Source organism: Carcharodon carcharias, chromosome 3, assembly GCF_017639515.1.
Source record: "Carcharodon carcharias isolate sCarCar2 chromosome 3, sCarCar2.pri, whole genome shotgun sequence".
Classification (NCBI taxonomy): Eukaryota; Metazoa; Chordata; class Chondrichthyes; order Lamniformes; family Lamnidae; genus Carcharodon; species Carcharodon carcharias.
Genome location: NC_054469.1, coordinates 78039404 through 78057114, shown reverse-complemented (window position 1 = coordinate 78057114; position 17711 = coordinate 78039404). Strand labels below are relative to the sequence as shown.

At 43.3% G+C, this 17711-nt stretch overlaps 1 protein-coding gene across 1 annotated transcript in view; it reads right to left on the bottom strand.

Moving 5' to 3' along the window:
- Nucleotides 1-413: 413 nt before the first annotated feature.
- efhb (EF-hand domain family, member B) overlaps nt 414-17711 on the bottom strand; it is a 98165-nt gene continuing 80867 nt past the window's right edge. The window contains exons 13-14 of the mRNA XM_041183961.1: nt 12207-12388; nt 414-575 (exon numbers count right to left, since the gene is read on the bottom strand). Coding sequence (XP_041039895.1) covers nt 414-575; nt 12207-12388 — 344 coding nt within the window. The remainder of the gene's footprint in view (nt 576-12206; nt 12389-17711) is intronic.

Sequence of the window (17711 nt, the reverse complement as noted above, 5' to 3'; positions counted from 1 at the left end):
TAAAGAAAAACTCGGACAATAGATAAAACACATTATTAAAATTTTATGTAAATGTCCACAATCACTTTTCACACTTGAAACAAAACTGGTTACAAAACAGATGACAAGGATTAAAATTTTTATATGACCCTTAAACAAGCTGCATGAAATTTGACAGGTCCAAATGATTCATGTTGCCCAATTGCAATAAAAAGATTACATTGAGCATGATGTTCCAAACATTGAGGTGTTGTATATTCATAAGAAAGTTTGGTATCAAGTACTAAAATGACAAAAAAAATAAATTACACCTCATTCATAAGTTTAAAATTAGAATCATAACTTTAAGGCAGCTCTTCTGACTTATCTACACAATTCTAAAGCTCCAAGCTTTAAAAAAAATACCTGGAATTCTATGAAAAAATTATAATTGCTCAACAAGTCAGAGTCTGTGCTGTCTGAATTTCATCCAGAACATCCCGGAAAGTCTCCACACTAACTTCTCCCTTCGGATGCATCATGGCAGCTTGCTTCCAGACCTCTTCAAACGTTTCCTTGGACATGTCCACTCCAACCTTACAAAATATTTTCTTAATCTGAACAAATATAAATGGAAATAGAAAACTTCAGTGTCAGTGCAATTTCAAGTCCACATTTTAGTTCAAATTACTGCCATAGAAATAATTGACATTTTGGAGGTGGTTAGAAATTGACTAATTTATAAAAATGACTTAAGTATCAAAAGGCAGATTTGAAATGGAGGGTGCTTTGTGTCATTCTAACAGTCAGATGAGAAGAAAAGTACTAATTGATATTTACACTAGATTAAGACAGTCATTCAACAAAATAAACAGGACCCTCTATAATTTATCTACTATTTTAGGTAGAGACCCCAATTGTGTTAATCAAACTATTCAAGAAATCAGCACCTTACGACTATTAAGGAGCTTCCAATGATTAAGAAGCTGCCTTGGATAAAATATACTGCATTTGGCTAAAGTCTGAATGAACTACAAATCCACTGAACTTGCTTTCAATATAAAGAATTCTATTAAATGTTCTCATTGTTCTTGACTGAAGCTCAATTATAGACAATAGAAGAGCTCAAACTTAGTACAAAATCTCTCAGGGAATTGAGGGATATGGGATGAAACAGGAATGTGGAGTTGAGGTAGAAGATCAGCCATGATTGCATTGAATGGCGGAGCAGGCTCAAGGGGCCAAATAGTCTACTCTAGTTCCTATTTCTTATGTTCTTATCCTTTGATTCCATTTATGTTCAGTGCAGAAGTCAGCATTTTCACGATGTACTCTGTGTGGCTGTCAAATCCATTTCTATCTCACTATTTTCTCCAGGTAGATGGTAGAATTTGAATTCAATAAGAATCTGAAATAAAAGTCTAATGATGACCATGAAACCATTGTTGATTGTCATAAAAACCCATCTGGTTCACTAATGTCCTTTAAGGAAGGAAATCTGCTGTCCTTACCTGGTCTGGCCTACATGTGACTCCAGACCCACAAGCAATGTGGTTGACTCTTAAATGCCCTCTGAACAAGGACAATTAGGGATGGGCAATAAATGCAGGCCTAGCCAGTGACATGTACATCCCATGAATGGATTTTAAAAAACTAATCCTCTATCCATGCTAATATTTTACCCTGTACACCATGTTCTCTTATCTTGTGTAGTAACCTTTGATATGGCATCTTATCAAATGCCTTTTGAAAATCCAAGTATGCCACATCCACAGGTTCCCCTTTATAAACCTTGTTGCTACTTCCTCAAAGAAATTTAAAAAATTAGTTATGCATGATTTCCCTTTCTCAAAACCATGTTGACTCTGCCTGATCCCATTATGATTTTCTAAATATCCTGCTACAACCTCCTTAATAATGGATTCTAGCAATTTCCTGATGATAGATATTAGTCTAACTGGCCTAGAGTTTCCTGCTTTCTGCCTCCCTCCTTTCTTGAATAAAGGTATTACATTTGCTATTTTCCAATCCACAAGGGCCACTCCAGAATCTAAGGAATTTTGTAAGGTTATAACCAATTCCTCTACTATTTCTGCAGCCACTTCTTTTAGGATCCTAGGATGCAGGCCATCTGGTCCCCCTGGGGACTTGTCAGCCTTTAGGTCTAATAGTTTTCCCAGCACCTTTTCCCTGGTAATGGTGATTATTTAAAGTCCCTCCCTCTAATTTCCTCACCTCTTGATTTTCAAGAATCTTTGGGAAGTTTTCTAAGTCTTCCACAGCGAAGACAGACACAAAATACCTGTTCAACACCCCACCATTTCCTTGTTTTGTATTATTAGTTTCCCAGCCTCACTCTCTAGAGGATCAACATTAGCTTTAATTACTCTTTTCCTATTTAAATACTTGTAGAAATTCTTACTATCTGTTTTTATATTACTAGCTAGCTTTCTCTCATACTCTACTTTCTCCCCCTTTTTTAAAATAATTCTTTGCTGGTTCTTAAAATCTGACCAATCTTCGGATCAACCTTTGCAGGTTTGTACACTGTTTCTTTCAATTATCCTGTTTCGATATTATCCTTAACTTTTTTGTTTAGCCACAGACTATGCATCTTTCTCAAAGAGCCTTTCTTTCTCACTGGAATAAATCTTTGCTGAGAATTATTAAATATCTTCTTAAAAGTCTGCCACTGCATCTCTACTGTCCTACCTTTTAACCTCGTTTCCCACTTTAGGTAGCTGTGCCTTCCTACGCTTTTAATTACCTTCATTTGGGTTTAAAACATTAGCCTTAGACCCATACTTCTCCCTTTCAAACTGAAGGTGAAATTATATCATGTTATGATTGCTGTCACCTACAGGCTCCTTTACCATGAGGTTATTGATTAATCCTGCCTCATTGCTCATTACCAGGTCTAGAATAGCCTACTCCCTAGTTGGCTTTAGAATGTACTGCTCTAAGAAATTATCCCTAATATACTCTATGAACTAATTTTCCAGGCTACCTTTGCCAAGCTGATTCACCCAATCTATATGTAGATTAAAGTTACACATGATTATTGTGGTGTCTTTCTTACATACCCCATTTATTTCTTCCTGTATACTCTTTTCCTACAGTGTGATTACTGTTAGGGGGGCCTATAAACTATTACCATGAGTGACCTCTTACCTTTCTGATCTCTTGTCTCTACCCAAACTGATCCTACATCAGGCTTTTTTGAGGTAAGTCAGCTTGAATGTAAATACCCAAGATTTTAAGGCTTTTGCCTCCACCAGGTTATTACTGATTAAATTTAAGTCAAGGGGAATGTGCTCATGTCTACCAAAGTCAACTTGCATGGCATTATACTTAGTAGCATTTAACTGCATACTTCTTTTCCCTCACACTATTCATTGAGAGCGTTAAGATTCTCCTAAACCTCACTGGCCACACACCCTGGTCTAGACTCAGTGACTGTTATATCACCTACGTATTTCCAGGATTTAAGGCCAGAGAAAGAGAATCATTAATGATCATTAGGAAAAGAATTGGCCATAGCCAAATGCCCTGAAGCACACTGGCTGTTCACTGAATACTTTCGGTTAGACAGCCATTTTATCTGATGCACTGAGTGCAGTCAGTGAAGAAGTCAGCAATCCATTGGACAAGAACCTGTATGATCAACCCTCTCAAATGCCTTTGAAAAATACATTGTGATAATGGTTGACGTTGTTCCCAGCTTATTGGTGGTTTCCTCAGCAAAGGAAGCATTCAAGACATCGCATATCGGAACATTAAACCCATAGGCAATGACTTGGATAAACTTGGCTGGAATTCCATCTGGACCTGCTGACTTGCCACATTTAACTCTCAAGAGCTCTTGGAAGACCTCCCACAGTTAAATCACAGGAGGTTGCTTCGCTGGTAAAAATGTCAGTAATTGGGAAAAGTCCAGAGATGTCTTATCACCAGCAACGTCAGTGAAGTACTTATCAATGGCGTTGGCGATGGAGTGTGACTCACACTAATCAACCCATTATCCTGAGGCTATGCCCGTGTTCTACATTAACTCATCAGTCGAAGCAACCTCTCAGTGTCTAGCCCCTTAAGAATTTTATACGGTTCAATGAGATCACCTCTTATTCTTCTGAACTCCAGAGGTTATCAGCCCATCCCACTCAATCTCTCCTCATAGGACAGCTCTCTCACTCCAGGAATCAGTGTGGAGAACCTTTATCGTATCCCCTCTAAGGCAAGTATATGCTTCCTTAGGTAAGGAGACCACAGCATACACAGTACTCGAAGATGTGGTCACACCAAAGACCTACATTATTGCAATGAGACTTCTTGACTTTTATATGTCAACTTCCCTTGCAATAAAGGCTAATGTGTCATTTGACAATGCCTTCATTCTGCAAAAGTTCACTGCACCATCTGTATGGAGATACAACCCAAAGGGTGGCTGGTGGGTGACAAGGGCTACCAGCTCACCACATAGCTCATGATTCTAGTGCATAACCGACTAAGATTAGGGCAGAATGACTATAACTAAAGGTGTACTACCACACAAAATGGGATCAAACAGGTCATTGGGGTGCTTAAGCATTGCTTTTGCTGCCTAAATCATATTGGGGGGAGTCCTACAGTAGTCAGCAAAGCACATGTCATATTCATTGTGGTCTGCTGCATGGTATGCAACCTCGTCATCATGAGGGTACAGCCTTGCCTATAGTAATATGGAAACCAGCTGAGGACCAAGAGGAAAAAGAAGAGGAGGATGAGGAAGAAGGAGGAGAGGGTAAGGAGGAGACGGCAGAACCGAGGAAGCAACCTTTCTGGCCACGCTGTCTATAATCAACTCTCCGAGCATGATGCCAGTGAATACAACCTCAATTTCCAATTCACCAATAGTCCCACACTTTGCCTTCCTTCAGTTGCTCATCACCACAACATCAGCTTGGCCACAAGCACCACAAAACAAACATTCCAAACCAGTACTCCTACACAGCGCTACTGCAGTGGCTGCTGACCTTCACTGGGGGAGATTGGAGTGTGGTTGTGAGGCTTGCAGAAGTGCCAAGTTTTTGAGGGTGAGGGTGAGGATGAGATGGAGCTATGAATGTCAGGTATGAATCATGATTGATAGAGATTGTTGACATTGTTGGCAAGTGAGTGATGGAAGAGGTGGTGCGTTGAGCTGTGTGTAAGGCTAATGATGCAGTTAGTGGGATACGACATTTTAAAATGCATTTGCTGACTTTGAGCGCACGTGAGAGGTCACTGAATTTCTTGTGACATTGTATCCAGTTCCTCAGGGCTAGACTCCTGGCATTGACAAACATAGCTTTCTGTTCTCACTGCCTTCTGAGTGTTTGTCTGGAGGACCTCTTAGTCTTAAGAGCGTACATGACATCTCTCAACGCCTACTCCACTAAAGCCGCCAGTGCAATGTCAGAAAGTCTTGAATCTTGCTCTGTGCCATACTGTGCCATAATTCAGTGTTTTTCTTACTCAAACTCTCTTCTGCAACCAGTTCCAACACCTGCTTCAGTCAGAATGTGCCTTCCCTATAAGTGGCACAGGCTGATTTTAACTGATGCTAGCCTACTGCTCCTGGCATGCAGCCACCTAACAAGCCATATAAAGCACTGGCTGCACGCAGCAATAATTTAAATGGGCAAACAGTACAAAGTTTGCAAGCTGCCTGCATCTGAAGCAATGGACCTGGGTTAATCAAGCATCGCGATTGTTATATGATGTTATTGAATTTCACACCCAGAGGGTTATCTGGCAAGGCCCACTAATATCAGTGCCCAAATTCCTAATACGCATTCCAAGTGGTGAGTCTCCACTCTAAGAGGAAGTCTTCATAAAATTATTCCTTTGCAGGCATCCTTATCAGATTTTCTGTCAGCTTACATAAGGTTTACTTGCTACTACATAGGATGGCATCTAAATATAGCACCCCTATATTTTCTTGTAGGAAAGGCCACGTTGAATAATTAGTTTGTAGTTCAGTTATATGTCATGATCAAGTAACCAAAGTATATTAATTAACATAATATGATATTCTGCTTAAATGTAGTCAATGTAAGACACCAATTTCACACCCTGTGATCCTTTGTCTAAATGAATCCTTACTTGACAAGTTAAATACACCACATAGCCCTAGTCTTGTGCAAAGTGCTGTGAAGTCAGTTATGATTGAGCAGATCCGAGTATGGAAAACAATATACTCGCTAGCCATTAACACTTAGCAATTATACTTGAGTTAGAAGGCCCTATTGTGTGACGTTAAACAGTTTTGGGTCTCAAGCAACAGTTCTGTGTCTTAAATTGTTTTAGCCTTTTAACTTAAAGTGCCTAAAAAAGAAACAACCATTTCCTTTTAAAGCATATAACAGACTTGCGCATTACTGGGGGTTTTGCAATTTAGGAATTCAGTTTTGTAATTCTTGTGACTTTTATTCCTTATGAACATGCAATCACGTTGTACCACATATGTACCTTGTTACTGCAGTTTTAACACGCTGGTTGTCTCTATGCACTGATTTTTATACATGCTTTGTACAGATTTTATGTTGGAGTAACTTTGTAATTGAGGCTGCATGCCTTTTGTACCCTTTTGTTATTTTTTCATTTACTTGCTCCAGTCATCAGCAGTCACTAGGGAATCACATACAAGCGTCTGAACACTCCAGAACACCTAACATTTATCAATTAGGCACTTTGGGATATGGAGGCTAAAGCATCAATCATTCTAAGGTGACACCACACATCCTCTTATTGCAAATAAGCACACACACAAATTATTTGTCGTGCCTTGTTACCTTGGTGAAAAGCTATATCTTAATAAAATAACAGGGAAAAGCTGCGATGAGAAGGATGGTCCCACAAGTGACTGACATCATAGGGAACCAGTCAGGAGATAACAGGAAGTGACTTAAGATACCAATCGGACACTAATTATGCACCAAGTCTGACAGCATCTGCGGAGAGGAACACAGTTAACGTTTCAGGTCCGTATGACTCTTCAACAGAACTAAGGAAAAATAGAAGAGAGGTGAAATATAAGCTGGTTTAAGGGGGGGTGGGACAAGTGGTGGGACCCTCCACCCCTGCCCGTCCCTCTGTCCCCATCCCGTCTTCCAATCCCAGCCCCGGCCGTGTATTCACCATAGCCCCTGACCTTCCCCTCTCTGATGCTGAACATTCAGTGCTCAGTAAAGGACTCAGTTTCATACCCTTACGCCCTCATCTCAATTAATTTTGGGCTCGGCACAATGCTGAACTCTTCTTCCGCCACCTTCATCTCCGGGCTCACTTCTTTGGGCAGGAGTCCTCTCCCGTTCAACAGATCCTTGTACCCGCCGCCAATATTCTCCCTCCCCTGGACCCCTCCCTCTGGATTCTGACCTTCTCTTGATCTTTTCATTGAGAACTGTCGGCATGACATCAGTTGTCTCAATTTCTCTGCTCCTCTCACCCACTCTAAGCTGTCTCTCTCTGAGCTTGCTGCACTCTGTTCTCTCAGGTCCAACCCTGACATTGTCATCAAGCCCGCTGACAAGAATGGTGCTGTTGTTGTCTGGTGCACTGACCTCTACCTCGCAGAGGCTGAGCGACAACTCGCAGACACTTCCTCCTACCTCCCCGGACCATGACCCCACCACTGAACATCAAGCCATTGTTTCCAGGACTGTTACTGACCTCATCTCCTCTGGAGATCTTCCGTCCACAGCTTCCAACCTTAGTCTCCCAAACTCGGACGGCCCGCTTCTACCTCCTACCCAAAATCCACAAACAGGACTGTGCCGGCAGACCAATTGTGTCAGCCTGTTCCTGCCCCATGGAACTCATTTCTTGCTATCTTGACTCCATTCTCTCTTCCCTTGTCCAGTCCCTTCCCACCTACATCCGTGATTCCTCTGACACCCTAAGTCATATCAATAATCTCCAGTTCCCTGACCCTAATCGCCTCCTCTTCACTAATCCCTCTAAACCTCCATCCTCCACCGGGATGGTCTTCTTCCTCGAACAGAGGTCCGAACAATCCCCATCGACCACTACTCTCCTCCGTCTGGCTGAACTTGTTCTCTCACTGAACAATTTCTCCTTAAACTCCTCTCACTTCCTCCAAATATAAGGTGTGGCTATGGGTACCCGCATGGGCCCCAGTTACGCCTGGCTCTTTATGGGGTATGTGGAAAGTTCCTTGTTCCAGTCCTACTCCAGCCCCCTCCCACAACTCTTTCACTGGTACATCGATGATTGCTTCCGTGCTGCTTCATGCTCTCGTCTGGACCTGGAAAAATTTATTAATTTTGCTTCCACTTTCCACCCCTCCATCATTTTCACATGGTCCATCTCTAACACTTCCCTTCCCTTCCTTGACCTCTCTGTCTCAATTTCTGGTGATAGAACGTCCAACAATATTCATTACAAGCCTACCGACTCCCACAGCGACCTTGATTACAGCTCCTCACACCCTGCTTCCTGTAAGGACTCCATCCCGTTCTCTCAGTTCCTTTGCCTCTGTTGCATATGTTCTGATGATGCCACTTTCAAAAACAGTTCCTCTGACATGTCTTCCTTCTTCCTTAACCGAGGTTTTCCACCCATGGTCGTTGACAGGGCCCTCAACCCTGTCCGGCCCATCTCCTGCGCATCCGGCCTCACACCTTCCTCTCCCTCCCAGAAATGTGATAGGATCCCCCTTGTCCTCACTTATCACCCCATCAGCCGCCGCATTCAAAGGATCATCCTCCGCCATCTCCAGTATGATGCCACCACCAAACACATCTTCCCTTCACCACCCCCCCCGGCAGCATTCTGCAGGGATCGTTCCCTCCAGAACACGCTGGTCCACTCCTCCATCACCCCCTACACCTCAAGCCCCTCCCACGGCACCTTCCCATGCAACTGCAGAAGATGTAACACCTGCCCCTTTACTTCCCATCTCCTCACCATCCAAGGGCCCAAACACTCCTTTCAAGTGAAGCAGCATTTCACTTGCACTTCCCTCAATTTGGTCTACTGCATTCTCTGCTCCCAATGCGGTTTCCTCTACATTGGAGAGACCAAACACAGACTGGGTGACCACTTTGTGGTACACCTTCGGTCTGTCCGCAAGCATGACCCAGACCTCCCTGTCGTTTGCCATTTGAACACTCCACCCTGCTCTCATGCCCACATGTCTGTCCTTGGCCTGCTGCATTGTTCCAGTGAAGCTCAATGCAAACTGGAGGAACAGCACCTCATCTTCCAACTAGGCACTTTACAGCCTTCCAGACTGAATATTGAGTTCAACAATTTTAGATCATGAACTCTCTCCTCCATCCCTACCCCCTTTCCGTTCCCCCTTTTTTCCAATAATTTAGATAGACTTTTCTTTTCCCACCTATTTCTATTATTTTTAAATGTATTTCCATCCATTGTTTTATCTCTACCTTTTAGCCTATTTTGATTTCCCCCCACCCCCCCCCCCCCCCCCACTAGGGCTATCTGTACCTTGCTCGTCCTGCTTTCTACCCTTAATGTCACCTATTAGTACATTTCTTAGCTAATATCACCACCGTCTTTGTCCTTTTGTCCATGACATCTTTTGGCAATCTCCACCTATCACTGGCCCTCTATCCAGCTCTACTTGTCCCACCCCCCTTAAACCAGCTTATATTTCACTTCTCTTCTATTTTTCCTTAGTTCTGTTGAAGAGTCATATGGACTCGAAATGTTAACTGTGTTCCTCTCCACAGATGCTGTCAGACGTGCTGAGTTTTTCCAGGTATTTTTATTTTTGTTTTGTTTTGGATTTCCAGCATCCGCAGTTTTTTGCTTTTAACCAATTATGTACCATTTGACCAATTAGGGACTGATCATGCATTGCCTGGACCACATAAAACTCAGGGATGCTACTAACCATGCACAGAGGGAGTGGCTAGCAAGGGTTAATAAGCAGCACATTTCAGCAGCTAGGCACGCAGCATGAAGAAGTAAGAAGAAACAAGATAGATTTCAGTTAACAGGACAAGAACAGCACCACAGTCAACCAGGAATCGAGAGCCGGTGTCCAGAGTGAACGGACTGCCTTTTACTAGGTATTGCAAATTTGTAGTTATTGCAATTAACTTAATAAAATCTCATTTGGTAGTACAGAATTTGAGTATTTCTGAAAAAAAGAGACTCTTCTTTGTGGAAGCTTTTCATTTGCACTCAACAGGACAATTTGCAAGAAAATACCAATGTCAGGGGAATAACATATTTATACTGTATGAGAAGAACGTGCTGATTGGTTGGCAAAAATATTGCAACATTCTCCATGGCAACACCCAACATTGGTTGCAGTGTTGCTATGGAGAATGCACCAGTTGCTGGCAACTGCCAAGCATTGTTTGAAATTTAAACTAGGCAGCTTGACCCTTATTGGTCAAGACATTGGCCTGGGGGATGAACCAGGTGTTATTTATTTTATTTAGCTGAAACAGATGCACTGTGTGTACACGGTCCTGTGCATTTATATATGTAGCTTCCAGTACATGCAAATGTGCCACACTGCGAACCTGACAATCTTACATTGGTTGTCAGCATAATTCTTAGCACGCTAAGGGTTATTTTGCAAATGTTGTCTAATCGCGGAATCACATCTAATATTGGACACTATTTTGAGTTTTACAAGCAGGAGCTGGTCAGATATGGTCTGTACCTTTCCCGTTGTCAACAGTGGAAGGGACATGCTGTTTGATATGGCCTGCCAATCTTTGGGACATTCGGCCTACATACCTGGCATCACACTGGCATTGAAATTCATATACACTAAAGTCCCGACGTTTGCGGGGGGTTATGTTTCCATGCTATCTCGCAAAGGGCAAAATTGTGAAGGGGGATCATGTTTTTGAATGGGATTCAATTAGATAAGTTCCAGCCATGCGAGGGCAGTATGGGACTCTCCAGCAAAAATGTGGTGCCGTACCTGTTTAAGACAAACAGGGAAACCTTTGAGCAACATATCAGTGAAAATTTAAAATTGAAAAAAGCTGTTATTGTAGCTTTTGCCACAGCTATTTTGACATTTCCAAGTTAATCCCTTTGTTCAGGCTGCTCTTCAGCTGAAACTAGTTTCTGCTCCGTCATGGCCGCCACCTCCCCAGGAAAAGATGAGAGAAAAGAAACCGCACTCCTCACACGATGGACAATGCTGTGTACAAAGTACAATGCGCTGGTAAGTGAAAACGCGAACAAGGAAGTTGCAAACAGCGGGACTTTACTGTACCATATTACTCATTTGTGTGATTGGCAGAACATCTTTTTGGCTTGACAGCAGCTTCGAGTTAGTGACGAATACCACTCATCTTGCTATTGCACAGTAGCTAAACAAAATAAGTGATCTGTTGCTCAAATTTTGAATCAATAGTCATTCAGCTTATCAAATAGCATGTCCCTTCTGCTGTCCACAACAGGAAAAGTACAGACTGTACCCAACCAGCCCATGCTTGTAAAACTCAAAATAATGTCCAACGTTAGATGTGATTCTGTGATTAAACAACATTTGCTAAATAATCCTCAGTGTGCTAAAATTGTGCTGACAACCAAGTTAAAATTGTCAATTGGGCTTACAATGTGGTGCAGTTGTGTGTACTGGCAGCTACACATATTAATACACAGGGCCCTACTCTTTGCAGACTAGAAAGAACATGTAAATGCATTGCACCTGTTTCAGCTAAACAAAATAAGTGATGGCCATTCACTGGTTTATCTCCCAGGGCAATGTCTCGGTCAATCAGAGTCAAGCAGCCTGGTTTAAATTTCAAACAATGCTTGCCAGTTAACTGTCAGTCACCATCAACTGGTGCATTCCCCATGGCAACACCTCTACCAATCAGAGTCCACTTGCCAACCAATAAGCACTCTCTTCTCATACAGTATAAATATGTTGTTTCCCTGACGTTGGTATTTTCTTGCAAATTGTCCTGATGGGTGCAAGACGAAAAGCTTCCACAAAAAATCTCTTTATTCAGCAATACTTAATAAATTCTGTGAAACCTGTGACAACATACCCAAAGTGGTCTGTAGCTAGCTGGAAATGTAGGTATCTTTTAAATCAACCCATTCTAACAATTGTAATTGACTTAAGTCTTACAATTAAAGTTAAGTGAACCGCAGATCTTACATTGTGATCATTGCAGAAAATGAAACTTCCATTGTGAGAGTTTTTTTCTTGTTTAGGTCTTGGACTAGGAAGAGTTAAAATATCTTTGCCAATGACTTACCTCTTCTTTGGACCTGCCTATAAACATGTCTTTCTCATAAACATTTCTCTGAGCAAAAATTGAAGGGTTTAGCAAGGCAGAAGCCGTTGCTTCATCACCATAGTTAATCGTATCGCTGATACGACGAAAACGAGGGGCTGGCAAGTCAGTACGTATAGTAGGTATACCACAGGTTCGATAATCTGTTCAGAATGAAATATTCAGTAATCAGACCAAAATAGTTTTAAACAAAACTAGTTTTTAAATAGCATACATACTTTCCAAGCAATGTAACTCAGAATATATTTTAAATCACTTCTCCATTATATGATTATTGGATGTTAGTTCATAACTTTCAGATATAATGTTTTAAGCTATTTTCAGTTATTCATGATATTACAGCCCTAGATAAACAAAAAAACAAGCAAAAGCTTCAATGAAAGCAAAATACTGAAGATGCTGGAGATTTGAGAGAAAACAGAAAATGCTGGAAATACTCTGCAGTACTCTGAAGAAAGGTCCTTGACCTGAAACATTAATTTTGTTTTGTCCCCCACAGATGCTGTCAGGCCTGCTGAGTATTTCCAACATTATCAGTTTTTATTTAAGCAAAAAACTTTACTTTCATCTATCAGTATGATGAGGCAGTTCACACTAGAAGTTGAAAAATGCATTACTCATTACTAGAAATTTTATATGGGTGTGTTTTTCAAAGGCCTGGAAGAGACCAATTCATAATTATAGTTATTAAATTAAAAATTTTATTCTTTCTGAAAAAACATCCTTTTTAATTTATTCTCACTAGACATACAGTCTTATTGGATAAAATTTCACCTTCAGCATTTCCAGTGCTGAATTTTGCACTCTGGGAGCATATATCAGAAATCCAGTTGCACAGCCCTGCAATTTTCCATGCATTAAAATTGATGGGTGGAGTCGATTCTCTCAGGAGAAGTGGAGGATAATGATGAAACTTGATAGTGACTTTTATGGGCGTGGAGAATTTGGATCTGGGAAAATTTGCCAATTGTATACAAGAATTGAGGACCAAGGAAGTAAGCTTGTCAAAAGAAAATAGATTTTTTTTTAAATTCTGCAAGAAGGTGAAAGAACTTTGGAACAAATTGCCAGTGAAAGTGCTGGAATAGAATGCCACAGTTTTAAAAAGGACTGGATGAATTCCTGTTTGGGAAAGGCTTCACGGTTATTAATTCCAGAGTTACAGTAAGGAAACTGATAGATATTTTGGAAGAGTAAACAAGTTGGGTCAATGTTCTTGGAATTTCCATGGGAGTTCACTCCATTTCCTGCAGTGGAGAGATTGATGGAAACCCTAATTTTTGAAAAAAAAACAGCTTTGTTTGCTGTTCATGCCATTTCTGCAGAGTTTCCAATGATCTTCCATCAATGTACTAGCAGGAGATTGGACAAACTCCATGGAGGTTCTACACGAGAATATTTACCTGCAAAAAAGACATTCCTATGTGAAAGCTGTGGAAGGCACTGCATCAGAGGTTCTGCAGATGAAAACCTATCATATATTTTTCTTAGTTTTTTTTAAACAAAAATCTATTCTTTGATTATTAGTGATCTGAAGGCTGAGAGTTATGTCCAAAGGTCACATTTTAAGTAGGAGTGGTGGTTATACATTTTTTTTTAAATTGCATTCTCATATTTCTTTTTCAATTAAATGTTCTTGTCGTTCTTGTTTCTTCTTCTGACAGTCATATTCAGCAATAGTTCCTGTATTTTTACTCAAGCTTTTTAATCCTTTCTATGCTTTTGTTCCAAAAACTGGTCCCAAAATTAGCACTCTGCACCTTATGATGGTTGCAAATTGTGTTTTTCTGATTCAACAAGAGACATGAGCACCTTATCACAAAGCCCAGGATCAGGAATTTCAACACAGAAACATCTGTTGGTCCACTTGTCACTGCCTATACTGATGTTGGCTTCACATCAGAGCTAGCTATTTTAATCCTATTCCTGACACTCTGCTTTAGTATTTTTCTTCAAGAGTTAAACAAATTCCTTCTTAATTGGAATTACCAATTCTGTTTCATTAGTTACTTAGCAGCAATACATCCTCTTGGTGTAAAAATATTCTATTCGCCTTCTGACTGCCACAAGTATTGATCAGAAATTTATGTCCCTTGTTATCATTTCATTGACTCATTAATATAATATTAATATATAATTCCCACACAACAAAAACTGCTTACTTCAATTTTTAAGTTGCCAGTTGTATTCAAGAAAACACAATCCAAATGCAAATCTTCAAGGAACCACTGGAGGTCATCACCAAAAAGAGGTACATTTAAAAAAGATACTTATCTGAATGCGGAGCTGGGAAGAGCAGCCCTGTTCCTCTCATGTCCACTGCAATGCCAAAGACTAATGCAGACCACCATTCAAAACCTCCAGATTACTTCCCTGTTGTCTAATTTCTCTCCTCCTCCCCCACCCCCTCCTGATTGCTCCTTCCCTCTCTCCCATTTGCTGCCTTCTCTCTCGATTACTTCTTCCCTCACTCCTTCCCTCTCCCAATTGTCCCTTTACCTCCCAATTGCATCTTCCCCTCTTCCAGGACCTAACTGAAACATGGGGTGGAAATTTCCCAGATTTGCACGAAGTGCGGGAGCGGGTGGGTAAAATGACGTTTTACCCACTGGCTGCGATAGTGGGTTTTCACGCCGTATCATCCCAGACCTGCCTCATTATTATGCACTCCCAAGAAACACTCTGCTTCCATGGCGGGCGGGCTCTCATTTGCCCGCATGCCATCACCACGCCGCCGCATCACACCAGCCACAAGCATACATCACAGTGCTTCCACGGAAGACATGGCCAGCAAAGGAAAAAAGACTGTATCCCCCCATTTCAACGATGGGTCCCTCAAGCAACTGCTGGATGCCGTGGAGGCCCACCAGGATGTCCTGTGCCCCACTCTGGCTGCAGGGTGGGCAGCAATGTGACCAATCCAGCTTGGGAGGTGGTGGCAGTGATGGTCAGCGCCAACGCCCTTCAGAAGGGGACAGCCACCCCGTGCAGAAAGAGGATGAAGAATCTCCTCTGTTCCACCAGGGTAAGTCACTCTTCTCATCACTCTCAACTCACACACTCACAAACCCATCACACATCCACAGGGCCCTCACTCACTGCCAGTTCAAGGGACATCACCATTCACTCTCTCACACACATTGTCCTCATCCCGTCCATGGGATCACTCACCACTCACTTAAGCCAGGCATACTTATCATCTGGCCTGGCAGGCGTCTTCCTTGCATTTTCTCCATCTCTATCCATGCAGGACAAGCTGGCACACAAGAGAGAGAGGTCAGAGACCGGTGACGGAATGCCCAAAATCAAGATCCTCAATGACTTTGAAAACAGAGCCACCCAGCTGGTCGGCCACGATCTGGACCAGTCCTGTGCTGACGGTGAGGTCAGTGCTGCTCTACCAAATGGGGATCCTGCAGCGCAACATTCATCAGACAACCATGCGATGAGCAATATGTCCTGTTTCAAAGGCCACTGTCATGCATCTCTCCTTGCTTTCAAAGGCACATCTCGGAAGCAGCCGACGGAATCCATGACACAGGGCCTCCAATCAAGCCTTGAAGAAACCTCTGGAGAGGAATTTGGAGGCACCCTCCCTGAAGTCCCATCAGAGCGCTCATCCACACCCTCCACCAGCACAGAGACATACACCTTGGTGAGACCAAGCTTTAGATCACAATCTGGTGAGCACAACGCACTGTCTGGTCCACAGCAGGAGGTGGCAGGGACATCCTAAGTGTCCGGCAGAGGACTGCTGGAGGCCAGAACTTTGCTGAGTCTGAGTCAGATGATGAGCCTCTGGACTCGGTCATGTCACAGTTGCTGGAGCTGCAAAGGCAAGCTCAGGAACATCTGGAAGGGATGTCCGCTGCACTCCTCAGATTGCAAGGCCGGTGGAAGAGTCCGTCCGCCTTCAAGCTGAGGTGATAGCACTGGCATGCCAACGTACCGAGGTCAACACTGGTAGGGTGGCGGCCATCATGGAGATCTTGGTCCAGGGTATCGCTCCAGCACTGCTGCACGAGCTTAACTCCATCACTGATGCCGTAGTTGGCCTCCAACAGTGACAGGGGTGCCGGGCAGCTCCATCTCATTCCAGCAATCCCTGCTCCTCAAGGGGCCCTCGGGCACACATACGGAGGAGGATCAGCAGGAGCACACTCTGGGCCCATCCATCCAGGTGACTCCAAGAGTGTCCAGCCAATCCAACTCCGCTCTTCCTGTGACATCAGCAGCTCCAGGTCCACAGTCCGAGGAGGGTACCAGTGCCACACAGCAGGACCCTGAAAGCAAGCCAGAGCCCTCCAAGTCTCAGCCCTCCAGAGGATGTCCGCCAAAGTCATCCCAGACAGAGCATCACAGTCAGCAGGCTGCCTGCACCTCAGCTGTGGATGTCCAGGGAGTGCCAAGACGTAGCGGCAGGGTTAGAAAAGTTAAGGAGAATTAGTTGCACAGCCTGGGCACGGGTATTAATCACTTGTAAATACTGTTCACTGTTGTCAATAAACTCCCAAAAATGTCTCCCTGCCTATGGCTCCTTGTTCTGATGAGCAAGATATGAAACCTTTCTGCACAAGATAATGGCAGATGTCTCAGTCCAGGGCCTCTTCCCTGTGTTCTGTGCAGCCTTCAGACCAAAATTATGGTTTGGCCTCACATTCCCTGGACAATGCCTGCACCTCGGCGGTGCTTGTCATTGCTGCCAGGATGTAGTGGGCGGGCACCAGAGTTCTCTCATTCTCTCTGTGTGCTCTCAGCACCTTTAAGGTGGGGCTGGCCCCCATCTCTTTAACGTCTGTGACCACTGATGCTGTGCTCCAGCTCCTGAAGGGCTCAATGCTGAAGGTGGACAAAGCATCAGAACTTCTAAAGTTTCATGGCTGAGTCTCTAAGGTATGACCCTGATTACAGAGTGAAAGTGAGCTGCCCTCGGCCAGGCAGGAGTCAGACATTCGCAGAGATTATGTGAAGATTTATGGAGTGACCTCACTGCATGTCATCATCATCCTGCACAAATCTAGCAGCTATGAGGGCCACCTGAGTGTGTCTGCCTCGTCCAGCCAGTGCGAGGGCATCATCCCCGTCATTGTTGCCTCCGAGGACCTCCTCAGCCACATCCCTGTTGGCGTTCTCCTCATCGGAGGAGACGTGCAGCTCCTCCATCTCCTCCTCAGCCAGCTTGTCTCTCCATTGCCGCATTGCCGGTTGTAAAGGGTGCAGCAGACGATGACAATACGTGACACCCTCTGCGGACTGTATTGCAGGGCTCCACCAAACCAGTCCAGGCACTGGAACCTCATCTTCAGTATCCTAATGGTGTGCTCCATCAAGTCACAAGCTGCAGCATTATACCGTCACTCTGCTGTAGTCTGAGGCCACCACAGCGATGTCATCAGCCATAGCCTCTGCCGGTAGCCCTGGTCCCCAAGGAGCCAGTCCAGCAACTTCTGTGGACCCTGGGAGACT